The sequence below is a fragment of the Callorhinchus milii genome, unplaced genomic scaffold (genome assembly GCF_018977255.1).
Source record: "Callorhinchus milii isolate IMCB2004 unplaced genomic scaffold, IMCB_Cmil_1.0 Scaffold25, whole genome shotgun sequence".
Taxonomy (NCBI): domain Eukaryota; kingdom Metazoa; phylum Chordata; class Chondrichthyes; order Chimaeriformes; family Callorhinchidae; genus Callorhinchus; species Callorhinchus milii.
The window spans coordinates 3,535,420-3,557,515 of record NW_024704766.1 but is presented as its reverse complement, the minus strand read 5'-3'; the positions used below and the strand labels follow the sequence as shown (position 1 = coordinate 3,557,515).

The 22,096-nt window shown below is 46.0% G+C and overlaps 1 protein-coding gene across 1 annotated transcript; it reads left to right on the top strand.

Annotated features, from left to right (window-relative positions):
* Positions 1–669: 669 nt before the first annotated feature.
* Positions 670–19,632, top strand: LOC103180349 (A disintegrin and metalloproteinase with thrombospondin motifs 8). Its single transcript, XM_042343826.1, has 9 exons — positions 670–1,150; positions 1,274–1,653; positions 5,837–5,969; positions 10,658–10,825; positions 12,327–12,619; positions 13,680–13,866; positions 14,867–15,039; positions 16,919–17,094; positions 17,994–19,632. The coding sequence occupies exons 1-9, from the start codon at positions 670–672 to the stop codon at positions 18,730–18,732; spliced, it is 2,730 nt and encodes a 909-aa protein (XP_042199760.1). The 3' UTR covers positions 18,733–19,632.
* The last annotated feature ends 2,464 nt before the right edge of the window (positions 19,633–22,096 follow it).

Below are 22,096 nucleotides of genomic sequence, written 5' to 3'. Positions count from 1 at the left end.
TTTCTTGGTGCAAAATTTTATTTCTTTGAAGGGGGGGGAATCATTTTTTGGGGTTGTAATTGTTTGTATATCAGTGGTTTATAGCCCCCTTTTGTTTTGTTTTTAACCCCCAATAGTGGTGAATTTTCTGTGTGTTCTCTCTGCACTTCCCTCTTGTCCTTCCTTAGGTGAGTGAGGCAGAGATCTGAGTGAGTGAGAGTGAGTGAGTGAGTGAGTGAAAGAGTGAGTGAGAGCTTAGAGAGTGAGGTTAGAGAGTTGAGTGAGTGAGAGCTCAGAGAGTGAGTGAGAGCTCAGAGAGTGAGTGAGAGCTCAGAGGGTGAGTGAGAGCTCAGAGAGTGAGTGAGAGCTCAGTGAGTGGGAGCTGAGAGAGTGAGTGAGAGCTTAGAGAGTGAGTGAGAGCTTAGAGAGTGAGTGAGAGCTCAGAGAGTGAGTGAGAGCTTAGAGAGTGAGTGAGAGCTCAGAGAGTGAGTGAGAGCTCAGTGAGTGGGAGCTCAGAGAGTGAGTGAGAGCTCAGAGAGTGAGGAGTAAGGGAGAGAGAGAGAGAGAGATTGGAGAGTTGAGTGAGGTTAGAGAGTGAGGTCAGTGAGTGAGTGAGGGGTGGGGTGTGTGTGTGTGGGGGGGGAGATGCCTGGTGGGGCTGTGCTCCTGTGGCTGTGGGGCTGGGGGGTGATGGCGGTGGGGGGGGCGAGCCTTGGCCGGGAGGGGTGGCAGGAGGCACTGACCACCCCGCTCAGGCTGGCGGGGGGTGCTGAGGGTGGGGAGGAGGAGGGGGGGGTGTGGACGCTCGGAGCCTTCGGGAGGAACTTCACGCTGTACCTGGTGCCCGACTCCAGCTTCTTGGCACCCGCCTTCACCGTGCAGAGGCTGGGCGGCAGCGGGGGGCGCTCCCGGGCGCTTGCGCGGAGGCAGGAGGCTGAGCTCAGGCGCTGCTTCTACTCCGGGACCGTGAACGGGCAGTCTGGCTCGGCGGTGGCCGTCAGCCTGTGCCAGGGCATGAGGGGCGCCTTTTACGCGGATGGAGAGGAGTATCTGATCGAGCCCGCGATGGGGGGTTGGACCCCGAGTCCGAACCCGGACCTGACCCGATCCCATTTGATCCGGAGACGAGAAGACAGGAGCGGAGATGGAGGAGGAGAGGGAGAGGAAGAGGGTACCAGGAGGAGAGATAGAGGAGAGGAAGAGGGTACCGAGAGGAGGGATGGAGGAGATGATGGAGATGGAGGAGAATGGGGTGCCAGGGGCAGTCGTGTACCCAGGGCTGCCCCCCTCCCAGCCGCGCGCCCCAGCCCCTCGCCCGGGGGAGGCGCTGGGGCCAAGCCGCGCTCTAAGAGGTTCGTGTCGGAGGCGCGCTATATCGAGACGCTGCTGGTGGCCGACCCGTCCATGGTGCGCTTCCACGGCAGCGGCTTGCAGCACTACCTCCTGACGCTGCTGGCGGTGGTCGCCCGCCTGTACCGGGACCCCAGCATCAGGAACCTGGTCAACGTGGTGGTCGTCAAGGTGCTGCTGGTGGAGGAGGAGGCGGCGGGACCCCCCGTGTCGGCCAACGCCGGACTGACCCTCCGCAACTTCTGCAGCTGGCAGCTGGACCACAACCCGCCCGGCGAGAGGCATCCCGAGCACTTCGACACCGCCATCCTCTTCACCAGACAGGTACCTGACTCCGGGGGACCCCCCACCCCTCACTCCCTATCTCCCCCACTTTCCTCTCCTCCCCTCCCTCTCTATCCCCATCTTCTCTCTCCTCTTCTCCTTCTCCCCTCCTTCTCCTTCTCCCCTCCTTCTCCTCCTCCACTCCCCCTCTCTCTCCATCTTCTCTCTTCCTCTCTCTCTCCCCTCTCCCTTCCCGTTCTTCTCTCCTCCCCTCCCTCTCTCTCTCCCTCCTTAACAATAATAATAACAATAATAATAATAATCCTTGCATTTGATAAAGTGCCTTATCACGTCTCGAAAGCCCTTCACTGAATACACTCTTTAAGATACTGCCGTGTTTTTTGTGGGCCAATTGCGCACAGCGGCGTCCCACCAACGGTTGGGGGTCGAGTGACCGAATATTTTAGGGGAAAACCCCCCCTCCCCACCCCCTGGGAAAGTGATCCGCAATCGATTGCCTGGGAATCGAACCCGGGTCCCTCTCCCTTTTCCTAATCGCTACGCCACGAAACTCCGTAGCTTCAGTGGTTAGCGCTAACCCCTTTATTTTTCTCCCCTCCCCCCCCCCAACCGCCCACCCCCACCCCCGCACTCCCAACCCAACCGATGTCGTCAGAGAGGGCTGGGGGAACGCGCTGCTCTTGATACCCAAACGAGCCACTCAGTGCGCAATATTGGGCTGCGTTCGGCCTCCCGTCCGGTCGACTTTGGGCTTCAAAAATGAATCGGAAATCCTGGTCAACCCTCGTAACCCCACGATAAGCAGCCCCCCCACCCCCTCCGCCCCCCGCCCTCACGGAATTGTGACTAAACCTTCAACCCCACGCTCCCCCGTGCATGGTCTTTCGCCAGCAGAAGCGCCGGGAGCCCTCGCGGGAGGGCGAAGGGGTGGGGGAGGGCTCCGAAACACCGCACGGACGTGCTTCTGACCAATTGCCAGCGGCGCGAGCAGCGTTTAAAGAACCCGTCGCCTCATTGTACAGCAAGAGTCGAGCCTGGCAAGCCATAGCCGAGGGGGTAGGATCATTGCGCTGGTGGATTTAGGTACGTTAACCCCTGCAATGCAGACGGGATAATCTTTTCCTTTTTCACTGGGTAAAGTAGCCTTATTATAACCCACTCCCTCCCTCCCTCGTTCGCTGTGAAATTGACTCATTGGAGGCACTTGTTGTGGGACTGTGCCGGGGTTGGGGTTTATCTATGCTGGGAGTGGGGGGGTGTTGGGGAGCACACAGGCATTGACCACCCGCCCCACCACCACCACCACCACCACCACCTCCCCTCTTATCTTCGAGACGTCTCAAAGCGCATCGGGGAATATAATGCCGTAACGCACATTAGAGACGAGGCGATCGTTGAGGGGGTTTGCTATCCTGGAATGAATACCTTAACTTGGGGGGGGGGAGAGTCCTGTCGCTCAGGGGTTAGAGCCACTCGCTCCGCAAGCGAGAGGACCTGGGTTCGATTCCCGGGACCGGACGAAACGTTGGGCGAGTTTCCTTACCCCCCCCCCCCCGCGCCTCTGTTTATCCAGCAGTAAGTAGGAACCCGATTGTTAGTCGATTGGCGGATCGGGGGTAATAATTCCTTTTCCCCCCCCCGCCCAATTTTTTTTAATAATAACAATATTAAATAAAATGCCGAGGTTTACTTGTCAAGCTTCTGCCGCTGATCCAGAAACCTGCGCACGCACACTCCCTGCCACCGCCTCCCACTCCCAACCGCCCCCCCCCCCCCCCCCCACCACCCAAAAAAAAAAAATCACTAGTTGATTTATTTTAGAGCTTTCGGCCACTCTGCCCCCGCTCTCTGCAGCTCCGTCTTGCCTCTTCCTTGCTGCCCTTCGCAACCCACCTTAAAATCTTTTGGCCCGCACTTTGAGTCAGATCCCTCTCTCCTCTCCTCCGCCGACACCACCTCCCACCCCCTCTTCCCCCCCCCCCATCCTTGCCCCGCCTCAAACACCCAGCCATGTGAAGCGAATTTGAGACGTCCTCCCTGCGTGAAATCTGCTGTATGACGAAATTGACCAAAAAGAGGGTTTTAAGGAGAATTTGGAGGCAGTCGCAATGATGAGCTGCAGGCTGCTGGTGCTCCCTTGACCTACGCCCACTCTCACTCCCGAACGCAAGATTTTTCTTCTGTTTACAAATGGATTCGAAACGTTGAATAAAAGTCTTTCCTGGCGTTGTCATTTGCACAGCAGAAGGAAAAGCCTTTACACCTCCTATTGACGCAGAGATTACGCGTTTCGCCGGCAGAATACGCAGTCGATTCACTTTACAGTGCATTCTGCGGAGCGCTTCGAGACATCTCGAAGATGCGATGAGGCGCTGTATCAAATGCAAAGATTATCATATTATTATTGCGATTTACGAGCTAAACGAGCACCTGTAACTGGCGTAACCGAACATTTTCAATGCGTCTGATAATCAGCGCACGTCCTTGATGATGACAAAGCCATTTATTTTTCCCAGACATGTCCTGTCAATTACTAGATCAACATCCTTGGTACTTGGTACTGAAGGTCTTCGGTCCGGTCACCCATTTGTTCTTTACAATAATTGCTGTGAAGCTCGGTGAGATGTTTTGACGTAAGGCACCGTGTAAATCCTTTCTCTCTGAGCTTGCGAAACTACTAGCTCTCCCCCCCCCCCCCCACCACCCCATTTCGTTTGCAATAAAGAGGCTCGAGTCCCTGTTGCAGTTGCTGCTCAGGTACTGATCAGATTTCAGAAACCCTACACCTGCTCTCTTAACTGTTTCATCAGTGGTTTCATAATAAGATCATTAGGGGGCGATGACAGATGTTGGGAACTGTTACTTGTGGATTTGTACCAACATTTCCCTCTAGGTGCCGCGCTCCAGGATTATGTTCCTTGGGAACGTTTTATAATGAGTCTCTGATGGAAACCGAGGTACTGAGCCTGAGACTGCGCTTCCTTCGTTAAGTACCGGAAAAGTTCTGCAAAGCAAAATGCGGCAGGTTGACTCGCGTTTGAAATTCAATAGCGTAACCAAGCCCGTAATCCAATTTGGAAGAAATGGGCAGCTCAGAAACGTGTACACGTTTTTCACAGTGTGTCTCTCCCTCCACTTACATGTGTAGAAACTTCTAATAACTAAGGTAAAGTTTACAGTATTCTACTTACAGCCGGGCTTCCTAAACCTAAACAAACCTTAACGTTGCAGTTGTTGTGCCTTTCAACGATAATCCGATTTACAATGGAACCTTTTTATTACAAACTCTTATTTGAAAATCGGGTTCTTGGATGTGTTTTAAAAAGAATCCCTAGTCCCAGTTGCAATTATTTTCGATGAAAATTGGACTGATTAGATTATGCTCTGATAAGAAGTGACCTGATATTTTATGAACAAGTCTTAAATGCCCTGAAAGAACCTTTAACGCAGCAAACTGCATATATGATTGTATGCGTCAGTCTCAGTTAAGCAACCTCCTTATAATGTAGAAGCAAATCCTTGCCAAGTCCCTATTTGGTTCTAACTTTCTAACGTGCTGTAATAGCAAAGTTCCCTTATGGACAAGTCAATCAGTAAGCAACTACTTGACTTAAACATCCCGCTGTATAGACCCGGATTCCAATGTAAGTATCCGCAGTAATGCTGAAACAAATTAACACCTTGTTTGTTGGCTCTCTCGTTTTATAAACCTATTTTGCAGTCGCCAATGGCATATTTAGAAATGGGTCTAATCTGCGCATTTCTTAACGGATTTCCTCATCAGAATTTCTGTCAAATTGCTGAAGAAGGGGATTGATTTACAGCAGAGTTCCTGTGGGTCACCATGGTGTTATTTTGGATACAGCAACAACAGTTTGCCCTGAAATAGTGCCTTCCACATGGGAGAGTGCCTTTTTCTGGACTTGGTGTCTGGTCGCAGATAGGGAGAATGTCTTCGACCAAAAAACACAGTTAAATCTTGTGCTGTTGACACTTGCCCGAGCGCACCTTAGGTCTCGGGTTCGCATTCGTTGTCACGTCTTCTGTCGTTGATTTCAAGGCTCGTGTGGAATGAAAGGGAGAACGTTACAAGTGAGGAATGCGATTGATACGGATATTCCAGTGCAGCGGCTACGAGTTTCATTATAGAAAGCCTTTGATCATGTTTGCCTCGTGGGGGTAAGAATTAGCTTTGACCGATCGCCTCCTGTTTCATTCACAGAACATATGTGGGCAGCAGAGTTGTGATACCATGGGAGTGGCAGATACCGGGACCATGTGTGATACAAGCCGGAGCTGTGCGGTGATCGAGGATGATGGGCTCCAGGCAGCTTACACGACTGCACATGAACTGGGTACTGAAACATTCAAATAAAAAAAATCGTTGTGGTCGCTCAATCCGCGACTGTTTGTGGGGACGCTGCTGTGCGCAATTGACTGCCGCGTTTCGCCCACAAAATATACAGTCAATTCGCTTTACAGTGTATCCTGTTGAAGCGCTTTGAGATGTCTCGAAGATCCGATGAGGCGCTATATCAGATGCAAGGATTATTATGATGTCGTCATCATCCTTCATGTCTGCGTTGGCAAACGTCTTTATTATTATTATTATTGTGCGTTATACCCCAAATCCCTGTTGATGAAAGCATAATTGGTGATTTTTGATCTCATTGATGGTGTTGAAGGTTTTAATAAGAGTAACAAGAGGGTGCATATCTTTTGTGGAGTGGACATATCAAAGAGCTTAACAGGATGTCACCATAAAGTGCAGTGACTGGTATTTTTAGGTTACTTACACATAAGGAACGTGGGTATAATGAGTTTAATTACTATTCTGAGTCCTCTGTATCTGTTCCGAGAGGTGTTAAAAATCGCATGGCACTATTCGAAACAGGGAAGGGCGTTTTTCCCAGTGTCCGGGCCAACAATTCCCCGAAACAAAATCAGGCCCTCGCTTCTTGGCTATCTGTGGCACGTTTGATGCATGCAGATCGCCTGCTTGCTTTTGCCTACAGTCACTCCACTTCACAGTAAATCCTGTGGAGGGCTTTGAGACGTCCTTTCAGTGTGACAAGGCACGAAATCAAATGCAAGGATTTTTGTTATTATGCATGAGGTCAGCCGTGTCCCTTCGGGAAGTAGAGTGAAGGGCTAGAGTCAGGGTTGTGGCTGGGAATGTGTTGGCAAATAACCTAGTACAGTCAGTCTGGTTAGAAAGAACAGCTTATTTTTTCCACGTCCAACCCTGTCACCTGCCACTTCCCATGTGTAAGCAATTACTGGACAGCTTATTTCCTGGACGGGGAACTGAAAATTGTTTTGTTTGTACACTCTCGTCCTCTTCCGATGCTCTACTTTTCTCAATGGTAAGCGGGGAGACGAATTTAAATCTCCCGCTGCAAAACAAAAACTGTTCCCCGAAAGTTCAGGGGTTGAGATTCTCTTTGGCATTTCTAGGTGTAGCATTTTATGATGATAAAGCAATTCTGATGGAGGAGATAAATAATAATAATAATCCTTGCATTTGATATAGCGCCCTGTCACTTCTTCGAGACGCCTCAAACCGCTTCACAGAATATACTGTAAAGTGAATTGACTGTATGTTTTGTGGGCGAAACGCGGCAGCCAATTGCGCACAGCAGCGTCCCCGCAAACAGTCGTGGATTCAGTGACCAATTTATTATTTTTTTAAGGAATTGTTGCCACCGGAAGAGCGATCCACCAATCGACTAACAAACGGGTTTCTACTTACTGCTAGAAAACGTGCGTGTGGAGTAAGGAAACTTGCCCAACATTTCACGCTGCCCTGAATTAAACCCAGGTCTCTCGCTTGCGAGGCGATTGCTCTAACCACTCAGCTACAGGACTCCACATTAAAGATCTCATTAAATGTCGGCATTGTAAAATCCCGACTGCAATCTCGGCCAATTCAGAATTGCGAGATCGATTTCCTGGAAAAATATCTTCCTTAAAAATCCGTAGTCGTGGCTGGTGGTTTCCTGTGAGATCTTATTTGAAGTGTTTACAAACCACAAACCGCATTGATTTGCCACACGAAAAAAGTAGCTTAGAAGTAAACAGTTGTTGGCGATTATAAGGAGACGCAAAGAACGACAGCAGAACAGATCTCAGAGTAGATATTAAGTGCATCACCAAACCTGGTGGGGAGAGATTTAGCAAGCGATTTAATTCTTCTAAGCAGGGACACAAGCCTTGATTAATGGAGAGTTTATGTAAATTGACGATTTTCATGGGTGGCTTTTTGGGGGTCAAATACTAATACAAATCAAGGTTGAGTAACTGCGGTTGAAAGTGAATCACACAGTGGAATAATGGACCGAGATGATTTTGAGGAGCAGGTTCAGCAGCGTGTCCATGCACTTGCCTGGTAAATTTGGCCTGCACTCAAAAGTGGTTTCTCAAGGGTTCAAAAAAACCCCGACTGTCCAGCACCCCGGGACGTCGTTCCGATGTTAAGGGTGCTACACCAGGGTAATTTGTTGTTGTTGTTCTTTGGTGGGCGCAGGGGACAAGCAGGTGATGGTAATAAGGACATCACTGTGAAACGTCCACTCGACAGCAGCACCGACAGGGAAAGCTTGTTGTATCTGGGTCCAATGTCTCACCGACTGCGCTATCAGCCAGGTGCCAACCCAACCCAACCTCCGGATCATCGGGTCGCCACTGACATCACTTCCCCTATGCCGGGCATGTCACAGAGTATTGTTACCATCACTTCCTGTGCGTGGGTCGCATTGGCAGCCCACAGGAAGCGACACTAATGGCACTCGCTGCAAATAACTTTCGGCAAACGTGCAGAAAGCGATATGAGCGGTGACCTGATGAACCGGAAATTGGCCAATTTTTTTTTTTTTAGCCCTGAAAGCCAGTTTTGCAGCAATGGGAGAAAAATGTTACTGCGTTTCCAATTAGTTTAGTGTGTGATCTAAACAAGCCAACACTATATCAAAGGGAACTATAATGGGGTTCCTCCATAATTACCGTAGCAACATAGGTTTCCCTCTGCCATAAAACTGCTTGGTCCCATCATCTGGTAGCAGTTAAGGAGCCAGGTGTTCGCAAAATGTTCTCATCATCAGCTCCTCTTTCTTGTTTTTACGAGGCTTCTTGTTTGGTGGTGGGTTCGTTAGAAGGCAGCGCTTTTCAACCCAAAGCCAGCAAAGCGAGGAGGCCTTCAGCACTCCTCGTCTTACTCGAGAAAGAACTTGGTGTGCTCGCTCTTCTCAAAGTTACGCACTTAACAAGCTTTGCTTAGCAAAGGTTTGGCGGCCTTCCATTCTCATTGGACACCTTAAACTGTTTACCAGATTTCTTTCCTTTATCTTTTTGCAGAAGGCTTCCACATGTTCCTGCGCTCCAGTCTATACACTCTTTTTCCATAACCCACTCTTAACATTTTGCTCCGCAGAAATGTTGGCACAATCCCACTCTGTGCAAATCACACAAAGCCCCAAAGGCTCCAGCAAGACTTTAATCTGATTAACGTATCATGATACCCGGAAATCACCAGATTCAGAAATAATTTTTTTTAAAGAATAAATTAAAATGATGAAATATGAAAGTGGCGGAAGCATAATTTGTTTCTCCCAAAGACAATTGGTACTTAGCTCAAAAACGAGTGGAATTAGGATTTCTATAAACAGTTTAAGGGAAAAACGTGGACAATTTGAATTAATTAAATCCCAGTATATTTATTCACATAGCATGTTACTGAGTCACATTTGTTTTTTGCACTGTTTCACTTTGCTAAAAAGTTGGAGCGTTTCTTTTCTAAGGGAAGTGTGAAGAGGTTGAGCGACGTGTGCCCAATTGGCAATTTTCATTGCCATCGGTCATAAATCACCAGTAAGCAGTGGAATGTGTTTGCACTGGGATTTGGATGATCTATTTCACTATTATTGCTGGCTCATGAAATCTATACAATGGGAATTTAAAAGAAATGATTTGTTTTCTTGGAATCCAGCGCTGGAATTGTGTGCTGCACATCCTTATCTGCTCTCAGTCTGGCTCGGTTGGTGGGACTCTCGCCTCCGAGCAACAGTGTTCTAGGCCACATTCACATGGGGACTTGAACTCGCATTCTAGCTCTGATGTTCTAGCAAAAGTACTGGAGGAGCCCTGCGTTGCTGGAGGTGCCGTCCTTTATATACTGCAACGTGAATTGACTTGCGTGTTTTAGGGGTGAGTGTGGCAGTCAGTTTTGCCCACATTCACGTCCCATCAACAGCCGGGAAGTGAATCATCAATTTTATCTGGGGGATTGGTGGCCAGAGCAACGAGGGAAACTCATCTTCTCTTTTCGGGATCGTCAACGTTTATCTGAACAGGCAAATGGGGCCTCGTTTTAACATCTCATCGAAACGAATAATTATTAATCGAGCGCTTTGAGATGTCCTCCTGATGTGAACGACGCTAATATAAATGTAAATTGGATTGTATGCTGAGAAGTGGCCTTTTCACAGTCGAACAATAAATGAACAAGTTGATATTCCAGCCGCAAGTTGCCACTTAAAAAAAAAAAATACTGATTTTAAAAGAAAGTCGATTCATTTGACTGTTGGGTATGTCGCAGGTCCTGGAACTGCAGTGAAGGAACAAGATCCATTGAAATGAAGCATTCAAACGGTCAACGTAGGTGTAGCGAGTGATGGTATCATAGCAATGTTTTGCTGTGCTCAGTTGGATAGTATCATATATTACTCTGCAGCAGTATTATTTTACTCTGCCGAGATTTGTCCGGCGTGAAGGGCACTGTATAAATAATAATGATAACAATCCTTGCATTTCATGCAGCGCCTTATCATGTCTTCGAGACGTCTCAATGTGCTTCATAGAATACGCTGTAAAGTGAATTGGCTGTCATATTTTGTGGGCGAAAGGCGGCAGTCACTGCGCACAGCGGCGTCCCCACAAACGCTGGTGGCTTCAGTGATCCGATTATTTGTGTTTATTTTTGAAGGAATTAAATGCAAGTTGTTGTTGTTGGCGATTAAGGCTCCTGCTACTCTGTTTATTGTTACAGGACACGAGTTGAGCATGCCACACGATGACTCGAAGACGTGCGACAAGCTATTCGGTCACATCGAGAAAAAACATGTGATGACTCCTGTGTTCACACACCTCAACAGGACTTTGCCTTGGTCTCCGTGCAGCGCATTCCACATCACGGAATTCTTTGACCACGGACACGGTAAGTTATTCGCAATGCGCCCGTGCAGAACTCAACATTTTTCCTGAAGTTTCAAACTTTTTTTTTTTTTCCCCCCCCCCCTTCTCCAGGATTTTCAAACTCTTCCCAGGATTTTAATGGGACGCTGACCACTACTGTTTCGAGGGTTGTCTTCGGAATTTTGCCCGCCTGTTATTTGGCATCTGAGTCTTTCTTGAATTGATGAAACTGATTTGAAATTGGACGGAATACCCCAGATTGATTTTGCAATAGTCCCCAAACTCTAGCCCGCCCCAAAACCAGCCACGAGTTTGATTCTGTTAGTAATAGTTCTGGATTACTGCCATTAGTAATAACTCTGGGTGTAAATGCAAGTTGTTGTGCTTCTTGAATATATTGCCAAGCTCAGTTAGACAGACGGTAAAATGCAACGTGCGCGATGTGATAATAATCACATCAATAATAATATAACATCACACATTGCATGCTCTCTTATATTCCTACGATTGGGATTTAGATTTTCCCCAGGACGTGTTTCTGTGCGTATGGAAAAGATAAGGTCATTTCATTCGAGGTGTGCTTAACATGGGGAGTTCGGAAAACAAAGATTCGGAGACAAATTTGAAGGAAAAAAACCCAAACAGATTAACAGATCAACATATAACAATATGAAAATAAATAAAGGAGTAAAGCTTAGAGCCGTATAAAAACCAGACACACCTGTAAAATTCACTTTCAGCACAAATGCTACACGCGTGATTAACCATGCAATATGTGCAAGTAAATGCTCGGTAGGAAATAGTTCCAAACTTCCATTTGAATGAGGTTTGTTATTCTTACTCTCAATAAAGCCAGCACAGAATATAGGAAGACGCTCTCCTGCGCGTAAATCAGCAGAATTCACGCTAAAACTACAGTGCGACTTAGTTTTCTGGACAGTAGGTGGACATAGAATGAGTTCTGACAATTTTATAGAATTTCTTTCTGTACAAGCTCGCAGATTGCCCTGTGATTGTCTGCGCAAGATTTAAAGTCCATGCAGTCGACGGAAACAGAGGAACGTTTCCAGTTAGCGGTTTGGCTTGGATTTAAATCGAAGTCTCCGAATTGTGAAGCATATTCTGTGTCAGTGAATCTAGATAACCACTGTTGTTTAGCGTATTCGGTTGTAAAGAATGTTTTAGGGAGGGAGTTAAGCCTTCATGGAGTTATTTTCAGTGTCTTATCTAACCGTATCCTTGTTACAGAGCCTTGGGATGTCCTCCCGACGTAGTTGCTATACAAATGTAATTTGGTATTGTATTGTACAGTATCATATGGATTATACCTTTCACAACACTTTTTTTTTTAACTGTGATTTCCCTGATGTCACAGTGGTGTTCTTCACCATCAGAGGTCAGCTGCTGGTGAGGGACAATCTTCCACTGGTGAGGGTTTTGCTCCACTTAACCAGGGGTTGAGTTGAGAGCGTAAAAGCATTAAAACGCGCTGAGTACTTAACTGGATCTGCGGTTGTCCACAGGTGACTGCCTGCTCGACGCTCCTGTTAAAACCATCCCGTTACCCACCACGCTGCCGGGGCAGACCTACAACTTGGATGAACAGTGCCAGCAGACGTTCGGGGAAGAGTACCGGCATTGTCCGAACATGTCCAATTCCGACGCGTGCTCTCACCTGTGGTGCAGGATCGCAGACCAACCCTTGTGCCACACCAAGAACGGAAGCCTCCCATTGGCAGATGGGACCCCTTGCGGGCACGATGCCATCTGTATAGACAGTGCATGCCTTAACACGGCCGAGTTAACTAACATGAAGGTAAGGCGTGTAAATGATTAATAATATAATAATAATAATTAAAAATAATCCTTGCCGTTGATGACGTGTTGGGAGGAAGTGTTTCACGGGATATAGTGTGAATTGTAGACACTATGTCATTTTTTTACAGGAGATTGATAATTAATGGTTATTAACTGAGATTAGGATCAGTTGCTGTTTGTCCATATTGGTAAATATTGAGGTCTATTACATACTGATTAAAATCATATTCTACACGCGTGTGAAATCGTGTGGTATTAGCAATCGGAGTGTGTTAGCTGTAACCTTGCTGTCATTATATTTACTTACTATGTAGTTCTTTCAAGATCTAATCTCAAATCATCATTTGTTATAATAATAATAATAATAATGCTTGCTTTTGATATCACACCTCATCACTTCATCATAACATCGTACAGGATTTTACTATGAAGTGTAGCGACTGTGCATATTCAGTCTTGTTACTCAGAGGAATCCCTTTTTCCATATCTTGAATTCCTTATCAACAAATTATGTTAAAGTTATACGCATCCTTGCAGCCCTCCTGTTTACTAACAGCGGTAACCCTTCTGATAAGGAGCAGTCTTTCTGAAGCTTTACGTTCTGTGGATTCTTACATATAGCTACACATTAAGCCTTAACACTAACATCAACACTATTTGTGGAGATGTTGCTGTGCCAAAATTAGCCGCCACATTCCTTTACTAATGCACACTACTCCAGTTCACGGTAAATCATGTGAAGCCCTTTGGGACGTTTCGATTACTTCACTATAATAATAATAATAATCCTTGCATTTGATATAGCGCCTTATCATGACTTCGAAACAACTCAAAGTGCTTCAAAGAATATATTGTACAGTGGATTGACTGTATAGTTTGTACATTTTATGATGCATTCTATCAAATGCAAGATTCTCATTATATCTCTTGTGTGATGATAGACACACAGTTATTTTAGTTGAATAGTACCCTATAGGTCTGACCACTGATATCAGTTAACCTACTCAGGTAATTGGGTGTCGTCAGGACTGATGTGGAATTTGCGTCTCTCTTTGCAGACGGTTGTCGAGGGAAACTGGGGTTCGTGGAGCCCCTGGGGAGAATGTTCAAGAACATGCGGAGGAGGTGTGCAGTTTTCATTTCGAGATTGCAGTGACCCTGTACCTCAGAACGGTGGGAAATACTGCGAAGGACAAAGAACCCAGTACCAGTCCTGCAATACCCACGGATGTCCCACCAGCAATGGTAAATGACGAAAAGAACGCATGTGGATGCGTTACAATACAAAATTACATTTGTACAGCGCGGAGGATGTCCCAAGGTGCTGGACAATCAATAATTTGGACCCGGTGGGGGGAGGGTGGTTGGAGTAAGGGAGGGTGGAGGGCGGTGAGGGTAAGAGGGTGGCCGAAGGCACAGTCGTAGAGTCTTGAGATGCACCTTGAAGGAGGCGAGGGAGGGAGGGAGGGAGTGAGCGAGGTGAAGGGAATGTGGGATGGAGTTCCAAAGGGTGGGGGCGGAGAGGCTGAAGGCCCGACTGGTTTGTCGGAACTTGTGAGATTATTCACAACCATACTCGGAGAAAAGATTGCAAGATTCCTGATGTCAGGAGCTGGTTTTACTTTTTGATACACCAACGATCCCAAGTCAGGAACTCCGCAGGGTTCTAGGACACAACAAATACACATATAATTTTCACAATTAAAAGTTGATAATTTGATATAAGGTCACATGGTATTATCGTCATAAGGTTTGGATGAAGGAGGCCCTTTGGCCTATTTGATCTCATCCTCCCAGAACCACCCCACCCTACCATCTTCCTAGCGTACCATCAAGATGCTTTTTAAATGAGTTTCGATTGTCAATTACCTTCTGGGTCAATAAATAAATACTTAACGGTGTCTGTCTCGAAATTGCCGTTTGCCACCTTAAACCTGTTGTTCTACTGTCTCGGTGCAACCTAAAGTCGAATAGCCGTTCACAGATCACATAACTGTTCAACCATGTCTTGGACACGATATAAGCTTGAACGAATGATTTGAAATGCAGTTGATTTGGGGTTCCGGGTTGCATAATACAATACATTAAATGGCCTATTTTTTTTTTCAATCGGGGAAAGTCACCTCAAGAAAACCACAAAGCAAATAAATCTTGTAACGTGTGTGATAATCATGTTTGAGATGTTATGCGGAGAGGGATTATGCTGCTGTTAGTCTCTTAGTTTACTGAGTGTTTTACTGTGTAGGGAAGAGCATCAGAGAGGAGCAGTGTGAAAAATACAACAGCTGGAATTACAGAGATCTGGCAGGCAATCTGGTTGAATGGATACCCAAATACTCTGGCGTATCACCAAGGGACCGATGTAAACTGTTCTGCCGTGTCAAAGGGAGAAGCGAGTTCAAAGTCTTCGAACTCAAAGTGAGTACCTGTTTATTTACAAGCGATATCGAGGTGACTGATTCAACGTGGGCACCGGTGTATAGACCCTGACACATAACCAAAGAGTTAGTGACAGCAACTTGCGTTTATGTAGTGTCCTTCGTGCGAGGTAGTGTCTGGGAGCGCTACCAGTGGAACAGTCGCTGAGCCTGATGCCGAGCCGGGTTGAGATAACCATAAGCACGAGAAGGTCTTCAGGCACGATCTAAAAATACAATACGTCCCAAGGAGCTGAACAGTTAGGGATTGGGACCTTAAATGGGGAAGGAGGGGGTGGGGCGGAGGGTTTGGAGGTGGGATTTAGTCCCAAATGTAAAGCAGAAAGTTGGTTGGCTGGCTATTTGCTCAATGATAAATGGCCAACATCAAGGTCATCTCATCTCTGCTAACTTCTGTACGCTAAGCGTGTATTTTTTTGTGTATAGTGATTGTAGAACCCCTTCTAAAAACCCACCTCTTCGTCTCTATGACTCAGCCATCTCCTCCTACCCTGCTATCTCGCACCCTGCTCAGGCTCGCACTCCATCTCTGAAGTGCTTTGAGATATTTTCCCATACGAAAGGCACTGTACAATTGCAGTTGTCCTGTAAATCAAATTAAATTTTAACCGAAACTCAATAACAAGAGTTAACCATCGAGTTGAGCCAGCAAGTGGCTACTGGGACCTGAGTAAGTCATGGACTCTCTCCAATTAATATCTCCCCATGGCTCAGCAAGTCTTTCTGTACTTTCATGTTCCGCAGGATCAAATCCACAAGATATTTGCCCTCGTTACTGTTGCACTTTTTTTCACACTGAAGATAAAATGTGGATTGCCTCAACACTGTGCATATCAAAGTCCGTATCAGTCAATTAAAAGGGAATTGGATAAATATGTGGGGGGAAATGAACAGTAAAAGGTTGGGGAGAGAGCAGGGGAGTTGGACTAGAGTAGATAACTCCAATGAATTACCAACAGCAGAGACCTGATGGGTCAGTTGGCTTCCCATGCTTTCACTTCATGGCTGTTTGAGGGATATTGCTGTGCGCAAATTGGCTGTCGCTTTCGCCTACAAAGCACACAGTCACCACACGTTACAGTAAATCAAGAGATGTCCTCTTGACGTGACAGCATTAGGTATAACAATTAAATTATCCTAAGGAGGTTTGGATACACTTTCAGTCACTAGAATAAATCTAGAAGGGTTTCTTGTCTCGAATCTGTGATTTTACAACAATTGATTAACAATCATCCCCACACAAAAAAATCCATAGTCACTACACTTTGCGGTATAATCCTGCGAAGCACTTTGGGACGTTCTACTGGCTTGAAAGTTGCTACACCAAAGTATTATTCATCGTGCAACGGAAAAGAACAACCGTTAAACGTTAAAGTCTTGTTGCTGTCTTTGCCCGTCATTTGGACCTTCAGGTCCCTCTGCCATTAGCTCTTTGCGCAACTTAAGAACTCGGTGATAAACCGTTGGATGTCCTCAAATCACTCAGTTATAATTTTCCCAAATAAAAATGCTTTGCGTTTAATAATCTGAAGTTGCTGCCTTGCTAACAATGAATTGCTTTCGAAATGAAACACATCGGTTGTGCCCTTGAAAGGTGGTGGAATGGAGCCTCAGCATGAAAGCTTTAACAGTGGCTTGACATTTGCAATTAGGAAACTTTTGCACTTCATATCCTAAAAGACTTAATTGGGGCAAATCGACCGCTTGGATCGAAATGGTTTAGGATTGGAATTAGCCAAGGAACAGTTGGAATCCAAACCCCAGTTCCTTGTCTGAATAGTTTGAACCAGGAAAGGCAGTAGCTGGGTTTTCTGGGTCTGAAAAGGAAATGTGCTTTAACGTAACCCTTCCTGTTACAGGTGATTGATGGCACACAGTGCGGTCCCGAAACCACATCGATCTGTGTCCAAGGTCAATGTGTAAAGGCTGGTTGCGATCACGTCATTGGGTCGGTCAAGAAACTGGACAAGTGCGCAGTGTGTGGCGGGGATAGTTCAACATGCAGAAAAATAACAGGCTCTCTGAACAAGGCCAGGTACGTCTGTCCAATTCTCCTCCAGTTTCAGTGCTCAGTAACGATTTGAGGCAGGAAAAGCCCATTGATTCCTTCCTTCAGCCGAGCCACAAGATTTCTTCAATACATCGAAATCTGATAGTTTAGATGTATTGATAATTCGACTTCAGGATCCTCACTCTCTTGTTCCAATCCCTTCACTCTCTGCCACCACCTCCCTCCCTCTCCGATCTCCTCACTCCCCAATCCACCACCCGGCACCTCCGCCCGACTGGCACCGGCCTCCTGCTTGTCCCTCGCACCCCCCCCACCCACCATCGGAGGTTGTGCTTTCAGCCACTACACCCCAATACTCTGGGACACTCTCCTTCAATCCCTCCGCCTTGCCCCCCCCCTCTCCCCTGTTTCAAGTCTCCCCTGAAAGCAATCCTGTCTGACCGTGCTTACAGCCACCTCCACCGGAGGTGCCACTCTGCCACTGTTAAGCTCTCTGAGACGCTACCCAGTGTGGAGGGTGCTATATAATTGCAAGTTGTTGTTGTTGATAACCCTGACTCCTTCAATAATCCTTGCATTTGATTACATCATCGAGATGTCTCAAAGCGCTTCACAGAATATATTGTACAGTGAATTGACTGTATATTTTGTGGGCGAAACCTTTTTGTTGATATCTTCTTGAAACCCTCGAGTCCCCCCAAAAATAGATATAGATGGTGGCGCCTTTCACATCAGGCAGATGGCTCAATATATTGTGAAGTGTAGTGACTGTGTATTTGTAGGTGAACAATATTTTGAATTGGGAGTTTAAATCCCATTCTTCATTGATTAAGAATTGTATTTGTTTACGGTGAGGGACTAAACCTCTCACTGCACTGCTTAGGTTATTCTGGAGCATTAACAATGATTTCTGTTTTGCCCAGGTACGGCTACAATGATATTGTTACGATCCCAGCTGGTGCCACTAACATCGATGTCAAACAGCGGAGCCACAAGGGGATTAAGCATGACGGTAACTACCTGGCTGTGAAGTTACTGGACAAGTACATTCTGAATGGAGCGTATTCGGTGATCCCAATGGAACAAGATATCCCAGTCGGAGGGGCGATTCTGAAGTACAGTGGCTCCTCTACCACTCTGGAACGGATCCAAAGCTTCCAACAACTGCAGGAACCCTTGACCATCCAGCTGCTGTCAATAACCACGGATGCATTATTACCCCCCAGGGTGAAGTACAGCTTCTTCATCCCCAAAGGCGTGCCGTTCAGCAAGGGGAAAGCCAAGGCACCCAAGAAGTCCCCCAACGCCATCAAGCAGTCCGTGGTCTCTCAGTGGAGCCTTGGGGAATGGTCCCAGTGTTCTCGCAGTTGTGGGTCTGGGAGGCAGAGGAGGATTGTCGAGTGCAAGGACAATCACGGCCAGGTATCCCTGGAATGTGACATGGCATTGCAGCCGGATGACACCAGACCCTGTGCCAACGTACCTTGCCCACTGTGGCAGCTGGGCTCCTGGTCCCCCTGCTCAAGAACGTGCGGCCTGGGGCAAAGGGAGCGCAGTGCGTTGTGCGTTGAATACACTGGTAAGACTGTAGAAGAGGAGAAGTGCAACTCTACCAAAGAACTAAAGCCCGTGACTGAGGCGTGCGTCTTACAGCAGTGCTAAGCGGGGCGCTGGCTGCCTTTTATGTGGAAAGAGATTAAATCTGACAGCTTGTTAGGAAACAACGCTTGGCCCCTGCTTAGATTCTGAGATTCGAGGGGTTCGTGCAGCCGTAGGCAATTGGAGAAAGTGCACTAACGTGACCCAAATAGGTCAGCAAAGTAGAGACCTGTTGGTTGTATTCGACGACAGCAAATACCACTGTACATCTTGTTTCTTTTGCCAGATAGTTATCTACCTCGGAAGATGTTGCCCACAACGTTGCCTTTCAGAAGTTAGGCTAAGTATACACTGTACGCGTTCCCTTTATGCTGCTGTGCCAGGTCTTAACCCTCGACGATTGCAGATTGCGAAGACGGCAACTTTGTAGTAATTGTAATTTAATAATTAAGAAGTCCTGCCTTTTGGTGTGTGTGTGTGTGTATAATAGTCTTGTTCTAGATCAGTCTCGTACCACAGTGTGTATATTTTATGGAAGATTTTAAAACTAATTCTAATGAGATGTAGCATTCCATACTGTACATAGAGAACCTGAGGTATCATATACCTTCAATGAAGGAGTGTAGTTATTCTTAGCTTCCTTTAAAGCTATTTATTTTTGTACAGTTTGTACCTTTTACTGACATTGTACTTCAGATTGTTTTAGATGCTGCTGTGTTACAAACGGAGAGACTTTTTTTTTCCTTCTATAGATGCTTAAGTTTGTTGTACAACCGGTCATCAACTCCCACTCAACAAACAATGAAAACTTGTAGATGCATTGAAATAAATCGATTTTAATTTTATAAAAACGTTGTACAATTATGGTTATGTATGAACTTTGCCACTTTAGTAAATAATGCAGAATTTGCTGTGACAGCAGCCCTGTGTAAACATGCACAATAAATCATGGATTATAGCTCATACTTTACTCACTGTTACTTCTTTCTCTCTCCCCCATCCCTGGTCATTCCTCCCCTCTTTTTCTTCCTAATGCTTTCTCTTAACAGTTTCTTTGGAATCATAGAACTATACAGCGCAGAAAGAGGCCATTCGGCCCATCGTGCCTGTGCCAGCTCTTTAAAAAGAGTTATCCAAATCAATTCCATAACCCCACTCTCTCCGCCATAGCCCGGAGTTGTTATCGAATCGGCTTCCACCAGCTTTTCAGGCAATGCATTCCAGATCCCAACAACTCGCTGTGTAAAAAATATTTCTCCTCGCCTCCCCTCTGTTTCTTTTAACAACTATTTTAAATCGACGTCCTCGGCTTACCGACCCACCCGCCAGTGGAAATAGTTTCTCCGCGTTCACCCTATCGAATCCCCTTATTTTGAAAACTTCTATTAAGTCTCCTCTTAACTTTCTCTGCTCCAAGGAGAATAATCCCGGCTTCTCTCGCCTCTCCTGATAACTGAAGTCCCTCATCCCTGGTACCATGCTGGTAAATCTCCTTTGCACCCTCTCCAATGCCTTGACATCCTTCCTAAAGTGTGGTGCCCAGAACTGAACACAGTCTCTCGCTGAGGCCTAACCAGTGCTTTATCAAGTTTCACCATAACTTCTTGACTTTTGTATTCTATGCCCCTATTTATAAAGCCTGGTATCCCATATGCTAAGCATGTCTATCTAGGGTGGACCCAGTGGTGGATTGGATAGAACTGTAGCTTAAGGACTTTGGCTCTACAGCTTTGGGTCTGTATTCCTTCACCTTGTTCGTGTTAAAGAGAGAATGAAACTTTCCATTTTGTGTGGCCCAATTGAGATCAGCAAACTCAGTAGCGACCGGGATTCAAACCAGCAAGCTTGTGTCCTTAAGCTACAGTTCTATCCACTCCACCACCCGAGATAGACCTGCTTAGTGTTATCCCTCTCCCTCTGGACAGGAGACTATCAATGTATAGTATTTCAGCATTGATATAAACTGGAGAGTTTATAGGTCCACAAAACTTAGAGCTGGAAAGGCAAGATAACTTTATGGAAAAATCCAGCCCTTCCATTGAAAATAATTCTTTAAAGATTATTTTTAAATGAAACCGCAGTAAGCACTACAGTAATGACTACAACTGATTGTCATCGTGGCAACAGAATGGTACAGACGATCAAGCTCTGCATGTATTGTTAGTTCTTCTCTTAGATTCTCTCTGACTCTTTTCTCATTGTCGTCTTGTGGATTCTCTCTCTGTGTCTGACTCCGGGTTTACGTTGATAAACTCCATTGGGGTTCCCAATGCTGACAGAAATGGTTATTTGAAACCACGGAGGTAATGTTGTTCGACGATAAACAGGAATGCTGACATTCTAAGGGTAAAAATGAGGTCAATGTGAGTGTTAAAATAAAATGTTAGATGAGTTGGCAATTGTGACGTCTTAATTTTGACCCTTTGATTTCATCCATTTGCCTTGGGGACAAATTAAAACCCCCTATTTGTAAATATGAATTTGTGATTAAATTATTCTGTGTAGCACATTACCTGACTCTGATGGAATGTAACCTCAGAAGCATATTATAATATTCCTTGCATTTGCTACAGAGCTTTATCAGGTCATCGTAACGTCTCGAAGCACTTTGGCAGAATTTACTGTGAAGTGTAGTGACTGTGTATTTGTAATGTCCCACAAACGGCAATGAAGTGCGCGATCAATGTTTTTTCTCTCTGGAGGATTGTTGGCCGAGACACCAGGAGACACTTCTCTTGTCAAGTAGTGCCCATGGGATCTTTGACATCCACCTGAAGAGGAAGTCTGGATCTTAGATTAGCATCTCGGTACTGGAAGGTGTTTTCCAGATCGAGATGTCAGTAAATACGGGAGCATAAGAGAATTGGAAGCTGATGGAAAAAGAAGGTAGATCTTTTACACAGCGGGCGGGTAGGATACGGAATACTTTACCACAAATGTTTGTTGAAACCAAAGACTTAAAAGGAGATTTGATCCATAATCTTAAAGGCTATGGGGAAAGGGTAGAGGAATGGAATTGGGGCTCACTCTGGGACGCTATATCAATGCAAGTTGTTGTTGTTAGGGTCGAGAACTCCAATGAGGCAGCTTGCACCAGCACAAACACGATGGGTCTCCTTCTGTGCTGCAAAGATTTTATAATTCTAAGAAAGTGAAAGAAAAATTGATGTACAGGAAACGAAACAGCTGTACTTCAGCAAAGAAATGCAAATATTGCTCGACCTTTCAAATACTTTTTAAAAGTTGGGCCATACAAAATATGCACTAATGGAAGCAGACAGAATAAATTGGCCTTTGCTGGACATTGTGTGAGTAAAGAGGGTACAATATGATTTATGGAGCTATTTCACCACCTTTAACCTAGCTGAATACACAACAAGGAATTAGCAAAACTAAACTAATTATTGAGCAATGGTTCTCATAGAAA

What these genes read in the sequence shown, in the direction of transcription:
- LOC103180349 (XM_042343826.1), top strand. Translation starts at nt 670, where the DNA reads ATGGCGGTGGGGGGGGCGAGCCTTGGCCGGGAGGGGTGGCAGGAGGCA. An exon ending in CGGATGTCCCACCAGCAATG is followed by an intron (nt 13,867 to 14,866) that starts GTAAATGACGAA and finishes TTTACTGTGTAG; the next exon opens with GGAAGAGCATCAGAGAGGAG. An exon ending in GGCTCTCTGAACAAGGCCAG is followed by an intron (nt 17,095 to 17,993) that starts GTACGTCTGTCC and finishes TGTTTTGCCCAG; the next exon opens with GTACGGCTACAATGATATTG.